Source organism: Kwoniella shandongensis, chromosome 13, assembly GCF_008629635.2.
Source record: "Kwoniella shandongensis chromosome 13, complete sequence".
Taxonomy (NCBI): Eukaryota; Fungi; Basidiomycota; class Tremellomycetes; order Tremellales; family Cryptococcaceae; genus Kwoniella; species Kwoniella shandongensis.
The window spans coordinates 299299-310970 of record NC_089299.1 but is presented as its reverse complement, the minus strand read 5'-3'; the positions used below and the strand labels follow the sequence as shown (position 1 = coordinate 310970).

Genomic DNA, 11672 nt, shown 5'->3' with positions numbered 1-11672 from the left:
GTACGCTTGTACGATATAGCAACTTGTTGGCGAGCGCCATGTTTCCCCACTCTGCGTATCAACCACTTACCCCTTACACCTTCCCGCCTCGTCTCTGCCCTTCGTACAGTACCTTGATCCATCATCTCACCAATTATGCGATCGCGTGCGTCTGCCTGTATTGACTCTTGTACGCGTACGCGTACCCGTGCCCGGTCAAAGACCTAGGTGCCCCAACTCAAGAAATGATATATAACTTCAACCCATCCATCTCTTCCCTCTCATTTTTTTCTCCTCAACCCAACCACTCTCCACTCTCCACTCTCAACTCTCTTCCAACTGAACTTACGACCCTAGCGGTTCTCTGTTCATCCAACACGCTTGCAGCGATAACTTACGTTCCTTTATACAAGTAGATTTGATATCTCCTCGTTGTTCCTCTTCCTTCTGCTTTTTCATTTCACACTCGCTCATCTCACCCTAGTCCGTCCCCACGTTAACGTCCTCCGAAGAAGCAGATCTGAACGCTAGTCGTCTTTTCTCCCTCACTGCGCCGTATAGCAAAGCCGAACACAAGACCAGTCAACTTATCACTCAACGCACAATGCCCGCATCTACTAAACAGATTATCGCCCTCTCTCTCCTTGCAGGAGCAAGTGCGGCGCCTCTCAACTTGTTCGGGACAGGTCATGCAGGAGCTGCTGTCAACGCCGTTGCGTCGGCTGATATTCAGGTCATCGCGAATGCTTTGGTGAGTGCGAACGCGAGTGCCACTTCAATCGCTTTCTTTCTTCACGACATCACTATGACAACATTTCTCATCACATCGACTGTAGATACACTCATGCTGTCCACTATAATATCACATCAGGTTAGCAAAAGAAAGATCGCTAACCCACCGTTTTCTCCCCTGCCAGCTCAACACCGCCACAGGTGGCGCTGTCACTGCAACCACCGCACTCTCGGCCCAACTCGGCGCCACTATTGGCGTAAGTGGACTATGTCATCAATCTCACTTTTGCCCTACCTTTACCCAATCCACAACTCCCAGCTACAATAAATCTCAGAAAGGGTAACTAACGATGACACCCCCCTTCGCTCTGTGTAGATCACACGATCTCTCGCCGTAAACGCATGGGCCACTGGACAATGTGTGATTGCCCACGCTGATATTGCCCAATGTACCCAAATTTCGGCATACTTGTCTGCTGTGCACTATGCCTTCGAGCAAGGATGGACGGCTGCTCAGTTGTTCGCAGCGTTGGGTGGTGAGTTGTCCTTCCTCCCAACATGTACACAAACATCAAACATCATACAGACTCAGCGATTATTTTCTCCTCGCCTCCATTCCCCATTATCTCTGGTTTACCGTTATACTTTACCACTTGACTGACTGATATATGTTTCCCCCGACATAGCCGACCGAGTGCGACAATTCCAGACCCTCCTTCAATCCGTGTGCTCACACGAGCCTACCGGAACTTGTTCTTCCCTCCTCTCCGCTTGGCCGACCTACCTCGCCGCCATGGCCCAGGTCGATATTCACATCGCTACTCAAGCCGCATCGCAGCTCACCGCGAACGGTTTGATCACCCTGATCGATGCGGCTCATACTGGCACCGCTCTAACAGCAGGCTTGACGACCAACTTGAAAGCTGGCGTAGCGGCCAAAGGTGGATCAAAATTGGGATTGGGACTTGATGTTCTTGGATTGCATCTGAGAGATGTGGAGACTGAACATGGCATCGAACGAAGATTATTCGGTCTTGAAAACTTGTTCGGACACGGTCAAGGTCAACTCAACGCTGGTGCTGCTACTCAGGCAGCTGTTGGAGCAGCCACCAACGCCGCTGCAGCTGCGGCTGGTGGACTTAACATTGCCAACCTCGTCCAAGCTGCAGGCTCGCTCACTGCTCAAACTTCAGCAGGAGCCCAGGCCCAAGCTCAAGGTGCAGTTGGCGGTCTGCTCTCTTCCGTTCCCGTAGTCGGAGGCGTCGTCAACAAAGTCACCGATACAGTCGGTCATCTCCCTGTGGTCGGTAACGTCTTACCCCTTGTCGGAGGTCTTACCCACAATATCCCAATTGTCGGGGGTCTAACCGGTCAACTGGGTGCCAATACCAACGCAAACGCCAACGCAAACGCCAATGCGAACTTGCTTGGATCGCTCAACATTCCCGGACTTCTTTCGGCAAACGGTGCTCTCTCAGCTGCTACAGGTGCCTTCGCCCAAGTTGCCGGTCAAACTCATGGTTTACTCGGACGAGATCTCACACACGATATTCTCCATTCGGCTTCCGGTGTACTTGGCTCTTCTGCTTCGGATCTCTTCCATACCGCTGTCGACGCACACGCGCCACTTTCGGTCGGTAATGGATTAGATCTTGACGTCGCAAAACTCGCTAGTGAAATCACGGAAGGTGAACTCTTCGCTCATGAGCATCAACACGAGTTGCATCAACGAGCGCTCCTCTCCGGTCTTTTGTCCAACCCAACTGGTCTTCTCAGCTCGTTGCCCGTGGTAGGCAATGTCGGTGGAATCCTTTCGAACCCCACTGGCGCGCTCAGCTCCCTTCCCGTTGGCGGAATCTTGAGCAACCCCACCGGTCTTCTCAACTCGCTTCCAATCGGTAACGTCGGAGGAATCCTCTCCAACCCTACTGGTCTCGTCAACGGTCTCCCAGTAGTCGGCGGAGTCGTCAACACACTCATCAATACGGTCAACCATCTCCCCATAGTCGGCGACGTAGTCCACAAAGTCACCGATACCCTCGGTCATCTCCCTATCGTCGGAGGACTAGCCGCCACAGCTTCTGGTGCAGCTTCCAGCGTCACCAACGCGGGACTCAACTTGAACCAGAACGGCTTGAACCTCGGATTGAACGACATTACTCAGCTCGCCGGTGGTTTGACCGAACAAGGTGCGCTCAATCTCAAGCGAGGATTGTTGAGTGGTCTGCCCTTGCTTGGTAGTTTACCAATTGGGAATGTGGTCGATTCGCTTCCCCTGGTCAACTCTCTACCCGTGGGAAGTATCCTGTCCAACCCTACCGGATTGCTCGGTAACGTCTTGAGTAACCCCACGGGTCTGCTCAACGGTCTTCCGGTGGTCGGAGGTGTCGTCAACACTGTCGGTCATCTTCCGGTCGTCGGCGATGTCGTTAACAAAGTCACTAACACCGTTGGACATCTCCCCTTACTCGGTGACGTGCTTGGCAAAGTCGGAGGAATCACCGGTAACGTCGCTGCTACAGCTCAAGGTCAAGCTTCTTCCATCAACAACCTCGGTTTGGGTCTCGGTCCCAACGGTCTCAATGCGGGATTGAACAGCGTCACTAACGCTGCTGGATCTTTGCTCGGATCTGGAAACTTGCATATCAAGAAATCGTTATTGTCAGGTCTTCCTCTCGTCGGTTCTTTGCCCATCGTCAACAGTCTTCCCATCGTCGGATCAGGATCAGGTCTAGGTTCCGCTGCCAACGGTTTGCCTATCGTCGGTCAAGCTCTCCCTGCTGTCAACAACATTCTCAGCGGGTTGACTTCCAAACTTCCTATCGTTAACGGATTGAAGACCAACAACCTTCCCATTGTCGGTGGACTCATCAACAACCTCCCCGTCGTCGGCGGTCTCGTCAACGGTCTTACACACAACCTACCCATAATTGGAGGCAACGTCGGCGCAGCTGCTCAGGGTTCCGCTTCGTCAATCAACAACCTCGGTTTGGGTCTTGGTCAGAACGGCTTGAACGCAGGATTGAACAGTATCACCAACGTCGCTGGATCTCTCCTTGGTTCTGGATCATTGAACTTGACGAAGAAATCGCTCTTGGCCGGTTTACCACTCAACAACCTCGGTCTCCCCGTTGTCAACGTAAACGACGTCATCAACCATCTCCCTCTCGTCAACAACCTCGGTTTGATCTCCACCGTCTCTGACGCAACAAAGATCCAACTTGGTCCCATCGAGGCTCAATTGCACGGTCTCGTCCACACTACCCAGAACGGTCTGCAAGGGGCTTTGGCGGCCGGACTCAAGGTTGGCGATCTCATCACTGCTCATGGTCAAGGTATCATCGGTGCGACGTTGTGAACCAATGGCTGGTGCTCCGGCGTTTGTTAAGCTTGATCGATTGGGGTATCACGAGGGCCCACTCGCCACATGTCAGGGGTGTAAGCGAGGTATAAGGGGGAACAAGTGGAGTTAGTAAAAGTGTGGAGGGGGGTGTATGTTTGTACTGTTTTCTGTTCTCTTTTGGTTTTTCATATGGACAGTAAAGCTTCGTCCCTCACTTGTGTTCAGTTTCGAGAGGGACGAGGTGTAAGTGGTGAGGAGTGATAGCAAATACTGTACACGATATGATGCGATCCTCTTTTCTTCTTTTCTCGCAACGATGAATGACCTCCACATCGTACAGAAGGAAATGAGCCGATGGTCACGATGTTTTCGGGGGAATATTACCCGGGTTATCCGGCCCGTATAGTATATCTGTGTCGTATTTCCAATATTACCGGCGGAACATGGGGTGGTAGACCCTGAACCCAATTACATCAGTGAAGCCAAAGTGTACACGCATGATCCACACCCCTTCGCCGTCCAGATTAGCAGCTGTTAGCTGGGACTTCCATCTAGTTCGATCTATTTCCCCCCCCAAATCAACAGAAAGACTTTTCTCTTCTTTCTTTCCTCTCTACATCAAATACAACTTTAAACAAAACCCAAAACAGTGCGTTCTTCTCCCCCAAAGGTATACATACCCAACATTTTACCCACACTCGCTCGCTCACTTCGCCTAAAGGCTACAAGATCAACTTCCAAAATGGCTCCTACTCACTTCACCCTCAACAACGGTCAGAAAATCCCCTCCATCGGTCTCGGTACCGTGAGTACTCAGCTGTCTCTGCAAACTGTACCGGATGGGAGCTGACCATCTTCTGTTTCATAGTGGCAATCCGCGTGAGCTAACAATGCCTTGCCATGAGGTTGATTTATTAGCTCACATTCACTCCCCCTTGTAGTCCCGGAGAGGTCTCCAAGGCTGTCGAGTCTGCCCTCAAGGTGAGTTGCACATATAGCTCTCCACCAATACTTGTAGCTGACAGTACCAAAACAGAGCGGTTACCGACACATCGAGTGAGTTGCCACAACATGGATTAATGACGACGGATGGACCTCACTGACAGGTGTTCCTTGTGCTTTCTCTCGTTCTCTCGTTACCCCTTACCCCATCCTGTGGCGTTTCTTTAACCTTTCTTTCTCCTCATTTCTCGGATCACCATCATTTACTTCCCTCCACCTTTATCTACTGGTTTTGTTCCTTATATAATTCCCTCACTTCCCCACTTCCCTTAACCCCACAGCTGCGCTTGGGCCTACGGTAACGAGGCCGAAGTCGGTGAGGGTATCAAGAACTCTGGTGTCCCCCGAGAGGAGATCTGGATCACCTCCAAGCTCTTCGAGCTCCACCACCACCCCGAACACGTCGAGTTGGCCCTCAAGGACACTCTCAAGAACTTGGGTGTCGATTACCTCGACTTGTACTTGTTGCACTGGAACGTGAGTAATACTCCACGTCGCCTCCCCAAGAACAGTATGCTGATGTACGCTCTTCGCCCACAGATCAACCTCCAGGTCGATGCCCCCAAGGGTGTTCTCCCCACTTGGGACCACGTCGTCAAGGCTGAGAACGGCAAGAAGAAGCTCGACGTTGAGCTTTCCGACGATGTCACCCCCACCTGGAGGGAGATGGAGAAGGTGAGCCTATACCAACGAATTCCTCAAACTATCAGTCTAACGTCAATGTATTGCCGTAGCTCCAAGAGGCGGGTCTCGTCAAGTCTATCGGTATCTCCAACTTCAACATTCACCGAACCAAGAAGCTCCTCAAGGTTGCCAAGATCAAGCCCGTCGCCAGTAAGTGCCCTTTACTTGTCGATTATGGTCTTTCAAGGCACAGGCTGATTTTTCGTTGCAGACCAAGTCGAGCTCTCTATTCAATGCCCTCAACCCGAGCTCGTTGACTGGTTGATCAAGCACGACATCGTCCCTCAGGGTTACTCCCCTCTCGGTGGTACCGGCAAGACCAACCTCCGAGACAACGAGATCGTCAAGAAGATCGCCGACAAGCACAGCGTCCAGACCGCCAACATCTTGTTGTCTTGGTTGGTTCAGCGAGGTGTTAACCCCGTCCCCAAGTCCGTCACCCCCGAGCGAATTGCCAACAACCTTAAGCGTGAGTTGGCCAAATCGTCCTCGTTTCTCATGACAATCTAATGTTGTATCAATCTCGCAGTCGTCGACCTCTCCAAGGACGAGTTCGAGGAGCTTGAGAAGCTTGCCGAGTCTCACCCCGCTAACAGGGTTTGTGACCAGAGTGACAGTGAGTGTTTCGTCCCCAAGGTTTATAGGAGACAAGACTAATCCTCGCCACCTATGCAGGCTTCGAGCCCTTCTACGACATCTACCAGGAGAAGGACCCCAAGTTCTCGGACAAGGTCCAGTACACCAAGGAGGACATCTAAACGGTTCTCTCAGCAGCTGTTTCATAGATTTTACAACAGTCGGGTGTTCAATAAAAGTAAATGTGGAAGAAGTACAGTAGCAGTAATCGTGATGCATTGAGTCTAATCATGATAGCGTTGTTTACCAATATCGACTTCGTATAATCCCTCGCCAGCTTCTTCCGACGAAATCGAGGAATCCCATCGTTTCGCCGAGGTTGTGTTCTGTGTTCGCGACGGATTTGTTGAACGATTGATACCGAGCGAGATTCTTGCTGAGAGATGATAGTGCTGCGGGGAGGTGGGGGTTGGTGGTCGGTGTGGATGTAGAGGGGTGAGCGGGGTATGGTTGAAGTAGGCGTGATTCTGCGAAGAAGCACCAATATCGTCAGCGTGATCTACAACATTCATTCGTTCATACATTTATAGCATCAATGTATCGTGAACGAAGAGACGATCCGACTCACCTGCAGATAGATAGGCCAATGCTAAACCCAATCGTTGACCATACCATTCAGGCTGAGTTTACGTCCAAGCAATCAGTATCACCATCTAATCTACATATATTGCACCGTGATCGCAGTAGCAGAATCAACTCACCCCGGCACCAACCGGTTCATTCCAATAACCTTTTTTCACTTCGCCTACTTTCCTCCCCTTCCCCTGTGTGATGAACAAAGCGTGATCTGCTATTCTCCAAGCATACGCGAATGGTCCTAGAGGATTTATAAGTGGGAGTGGGAGACGTGTGGAGTCGGTACTTTGGACTTTTTCATTCAAGTAAGAGAGGATCGATGATGCATCCACTTTTGGGTTTTGTGACGACGTTGATGATGATTGTGAAGGAGAAGGGGTTCCTTCCAAAGTGGAGGGAGGGGAGTATAGGGGAGGGGTTTTGATACCCGTATTCAGGAGTGCGCGGAGGATAGGAAGGGATGGGAAGAGAAGGACGTTGAGTGGTAATGGGATTGAATGGGAGGTAGATGGAGTAGCGAGGTTTGCGTAGGCCTAAAGACGAATCAGAGTGGTAATAGTTAGCAGCAGCAGCAGCGAGTAATTTAGTAACCAATACCGATCAATACGACAATGTATCGCACCGATGGAATGTAATGTTGTACAACTTTCCGAGTTCAGACTCACCTCTACGAGATGTTCACCAACCTGCGAACTATATTCCAATCTCTTTCTCAGAACAACTTCCAGCCCATCCCCCTCTCTTCCTTCACCCGACTGCATCACCCCCCTTCCTTCCTCTTCCCATCTCTCTACTAGAGCTTTTGTAGGGCCCACACTGCCAGGACCGAAGAGCGTGTCGATGACAGCTTCGGGGTCTGAGATATCGGGCTTGACATCACGCAGCGCGCGAACAAGGGAAGGTCGGGTGAACGAGTGGACGGGGAGATGGGTGAGTGCTGACGAGAGGAGTTGTGGCCGGAGCGACATGGCGAGATGTCGGGGTAAGTTGATGAGGTGTGGTATAGGCTCTGTGCTGGACACTGACAAGTAGATACCGGTTCTACTATTGAGCTCGTAAATGTTCGTGCAAAGTAGTTAACTTGAGCAAAAGTGAGATCTTGCTCGAGACAGATCAGATCGAACGAACGAAACAAAGTCAACTGTCAAGTCAAAGGTGGAGGTGTTTCGAAACCTTCCGACAAAACCACAACCAGTAACCGAAAAAAGTTGGACAAATATCATTCCTACTCTTGATATCTCTTCTTCTCGAATACATAGACGCAGCCCAATGTCGACCTCTAGAATACCTCGCGCTTTGGCGAGTATACGATCGACATGTCCGCGATGTATCCCGCAAAGTTTGCCTAGATCCAGTGTTCTCGTTTCAACAGGTATCTATCGCCAACTCCAACAACAACAACAAAGAAGGTCCAACTCTACTTTGGAAGGACCACGACCGATCACGCCGTACAAGGAGAAAGAAGGTGGACTCAGAGCTCATTATGGCGAGTTTAAAAGTTCTTGACATGACGAAGTAGTCGGGACGTGGATTGACAAGCTGCATTTCGATACAGGACCACGAGCTAGTATCACACATGATATTGCAGAGTTGTCAACAAAGTTAGAAGGGAAGAAGGTGGTAATTGGAGGATGGCTATTCTCTCAACGGTGAGCCACACTATATCCCTCAGATACATCTACATCTCTTCTGCCCATCCTGGCGTACATAGTATACCGCTATCTTGTTTGTGATACAATCGAGACTCGAAGCTGATCCTCTGCTAGACGAGCATCCGAGTCCCTCCACTTCTTCACCCTTCGATCGTCTTCGTCCTCCGTTCAGCTGGTCTCGCGAGTAAAAGGAAGCTCGGATGAACTCATGAAGTATCCACTGGAGAGCGTGGTCCAGGTTGAAGGGACGGTGAGAGCGCGAAAGCAGAAAGCGAAGAGTGGTAGTGAGGTGAGTGGCTCGTGCGCCCGGCGTGTTCAGCTAGGTGTAAGGACCTGGAGTGTCGAAAAGACATAGAGAAGAAGCGGGATATCAACGATATCGGTCGGGGTGACTTGACGTGCGCGTCGAGAAGAATTCGTTCGCTGACGCTGACTGTTATGTGTTGCTCAGGCGGTAGATGAGATCGAGCTGGAAGTTGAGAAAGTGACTCTGCTCAACCCTGCAGATGCGGTCTTGCCTTTCTACCCAAACAGACCAGAAGTGGTGAGTCCTCTGTCGCAATCTGGGCATTTGAAAGTCCATTGGCTTAGCTGATACCGTGCGCGTGCAGGCCAACGAGGATCTGCGAGCCCAACATCGATATCTGGATTTACGACGACAAGATCTCGCCGACAATTTGAAGTTGCGTTCCAAAGTGGCCCATATCATCCGATGCTACCTTCACGACCAAGGTGGGTATCAATTCTTCTCAGGGAGGTATCTCATCCGCTAACATGCTTCCTTTGGATTGCAGGCTTCACGGAAGTCGAAACTCCCATCTTACTAAACTCGTCACCTGAAGGAGCACGTGAATTCCTCGTTCCTACCCGATCTCCCAATGCCACTGGCGAACCTACATTCTACGCTCTCCCTCAATCTCCCCAACAACCAAAACAACTACTCATCGCTTCTGGCGCTATGCCGAAATATTTCCAACTTGCCAGATGTTTCAGAGACGAAGACGGAAGGAAAGATCGTCAACCTGAATTCACACAGGTAGATCTCGAGATGGCCTTTGTGGAAGGTTCTGCTCCGTCAGCGCAGGGTGAGGAGGGGATGAGATCGACTTGGGCGATTGGAGGTAGACAGGTTAGAGAGGTGGTGGAGGGGATGGTGAAGAAGATTTGGAAAGAGGTCAAAGGGGAAGAGTTGGAAGGTTGGTTTAGGGTGATGCCATATGATGTGGCCATGGATGTGGTGAGTACGAGCGGGCTTTCCACCATGACAAACAAGAAACTACAATGGGTCTCGGTGCTAACTGCACACTCTGTTGCAGTACGGCTCCGACAAGCCAGATACCAGGTTTGAGATGTATGTGAGTACAGCCGACATCCCGCTCTGCCAAATCGGGACAAAGCTAATGCAAACCCCTCTCAGACCCTCCCAATTGGATATTACCCCACACTATCAGATGCCGACCTCGACAAGATCTTGCTCGACCAAAGTCCGTCCACTGTAGAGTTCATGATCACCCCCGCGGAACAGGCCAAGGGATTAGATATCGCCTCTTTTGCGGGAAACAACGCTTTCGTGAGTCTCTCCAACACGTTTAGTCTCATGACCGAGGACATTCCTGACGGTTGCATTTTGTATTCAGATTGATTACGTCAAGATTAACGAATCAAATACCCACTCATGGCCAAACGATAGTGTTTTGACCAAGCCTTTGGGATTGCAACTCGACAAGTCTATACCTGGTGGCGTGAAGCCAGGAGATGTGATCTGGTTATCAAGGAGAAAGAAGATTGCTGAGGTGAGTGAGGGTCGTGCGGACGAGGATTTTACAATCATAAGAAGTAGGACTGATGGGTCGTGTTTGCGCACAGGGCGGATGGACACATCTTGGTAGATTGAGAGTACAACTCATGGAATCGCTCGTTGCGAAGGGTCAGTGCAGTTCTCCCTCAGTAACATATTTGCATAGCAAAAGCTGATCCAATTGACTCCTTGCTTCGCTCGCTCGTGCTACAGGCCTTATGACGCTCCCTACCACACCTCATTTCCTATGGATCACCCAATTCCCCTTATTCACCCTAGCAGACGAGGACAAATCATTCTTGGCCCACGGTCGATATTCCTCGACCCACCATCCATTCACAGCGCCAATGTGGGAAGATCTGAAAGATCTCACAGAGGGTAAAGTGGAGGGTGTCAGGGGACAACATTATGATTTGGTACTGGACGGTCAGGAAGTTGGAGGTGGGAGTGTGAGGATACATGATGTGGAACTGCAAGAATGGGTAATGAGGGAGGTGTTGCAGGTGAGTAACGCGAGGCGATCCGAGAGTAGCGAGACCCCGTCGAGCAGTCAGGTGGAGGTTTGTGCGAGTATAGGTCCTCTCCCGCGGTGCGCACGTTGTGCTGTCTGTGCTTTGTATCGACAGGACTTAACCGATAGGGAGGGACAATGGAGTATCCCCAATTGTCGAGTCGGATGACTGATGACCTTCATTCCACGCACAGCTCGACGAACAAGAGATATCTCGCTTCGACCATCTTCTCAAAGCGCTGCGATGCGGTGCACCACCTCACGGCGGACTTGCACTAGGTGAGCTCAGTCTCCATTTCAACCTTCCCCCCATCCCCACTTCACATCGTACAAAGTGAACCATTAGCTTCGTTACTCATTTCGTGGACTTGATCGGTTACATACAAAGACCGGAAACTGATGTCTCTTACGCCACGCAGGATTCGATCGACTAATCGCCATTTTATGCGGGGCAAAGTCTATTCGGGACGTGATCGCTTTCCCAAAGAGTGGAAAGGGTATTGATCCAGTATTCAAATCACCTTCAATCTCGTCTGATGAGGTCTTGAAAGAGTACGCTTTGACAAGTTTAAAAAAGGACGCGAAAGAAACGAACACTGAGTAGAAAAGACGAGAGTGGTATAATGGGGAGTGAATCTAGACAGATCATGTAGAGAGATTGGGGGATGATCACATTCACGTTTCATCATCATATGCATATTGCTACCATCGGTATGTGTGTGTTTTGCTCTATGCACAACGAACACATTTCGTCATGGC

At 50.6% G+C, this 11672-nt stretch overlaps 4 protein-coding genes across 4 annotated transcripts; 3 read left to right on the top strand and 1 right to left on the bottom strand.

The window, feature by feature from the left end:
* Positions 1-224: 224 nt before the first annotated feature.
* CI109_106816 (uncharacterized protein) lies at positions 225-4069 on the top strand (the record flags this gene model as incomplete). The annotated part of the gene is made up of 5 exons (XM_032002118.2): positions 225-377; positions 464-730; positions 897-968; positions 1088-1247; positions 1398-4069. 5 exons carry the CDS (start codon positions 225-227, stop codon positions 4067-4069), a joined length of 3324 nt encoding a protein of 1107 aa, XP_031863675.2.
* Positions 4070-4796: 727 nt separating this feature from the next.
* CI109_106815 (uncharacterized protein) lies at positions 4797-6498 on the top strand (the record flags this gene model as incomplete). Its single annotated transcript, XM_032002119.1, has 10 exons — positions 4797-4859; positions 4923-4933; positions 4996-5035; positions 5091-5110; positions 5338-5533; positions 5597-5731; positions 5791-5890; positions 5952-6209; positions 6270-6356; positions 6416-6498. 10 exons carry the CDS (start codon positions 4797-4799, stop codon positions 6496-6498), a joined length of 993 nt encoding a protein of 330 aa, XP_031863676.1.
* Positions 6499-6619: 121 nt separating this feature from the next.
* CI109_106814 (uncharacterized protein) lies at positions 6620-7920 on the bottom strand (the record flags this gene model as incomplete). The annotated part of the gene is made up of 4 exons (XM_032002120.1): positions 6620-6843; positions 6945-6996; positions 7078-7485; positions 7618-7920. The coding sequence occupies 4 exons, from the start codon at positions 7918-7920 to the stop codon at positions 6620-6622; spliced, it is 987 nt and encodes a 328-aa protein (XP_031863677.1).
* A 301-nt stretch (positions 7921-8221) lies between these two features.
* On the top strand, positions 8222-11517 carry CI109_106813 (aspartate-tRNA ligase; the record flags this gene model as incomplete). Its single annotated transcript, XM_065967916.1, has 13 exons — positions 8222-8438; positions 8508-8601; positions 8719-8893; positions 9056-9148; positions 9216-9336; positions 9399-9841; positions 9921-9959; positions 10022-10174; positions 10242-10397; positions 10471-10531; positions 10616-10905; positions 11108-11192; positions 11333-11517. 13 exons carry the CDS (start codon positions 8222-8224, stop codon positions 11515-11517), a joined length of 2112 nt encoding a protein of 703 aa, XP_065823988.1.
* Positions 11518-11672: the final 155 nt, after the last annotated feature.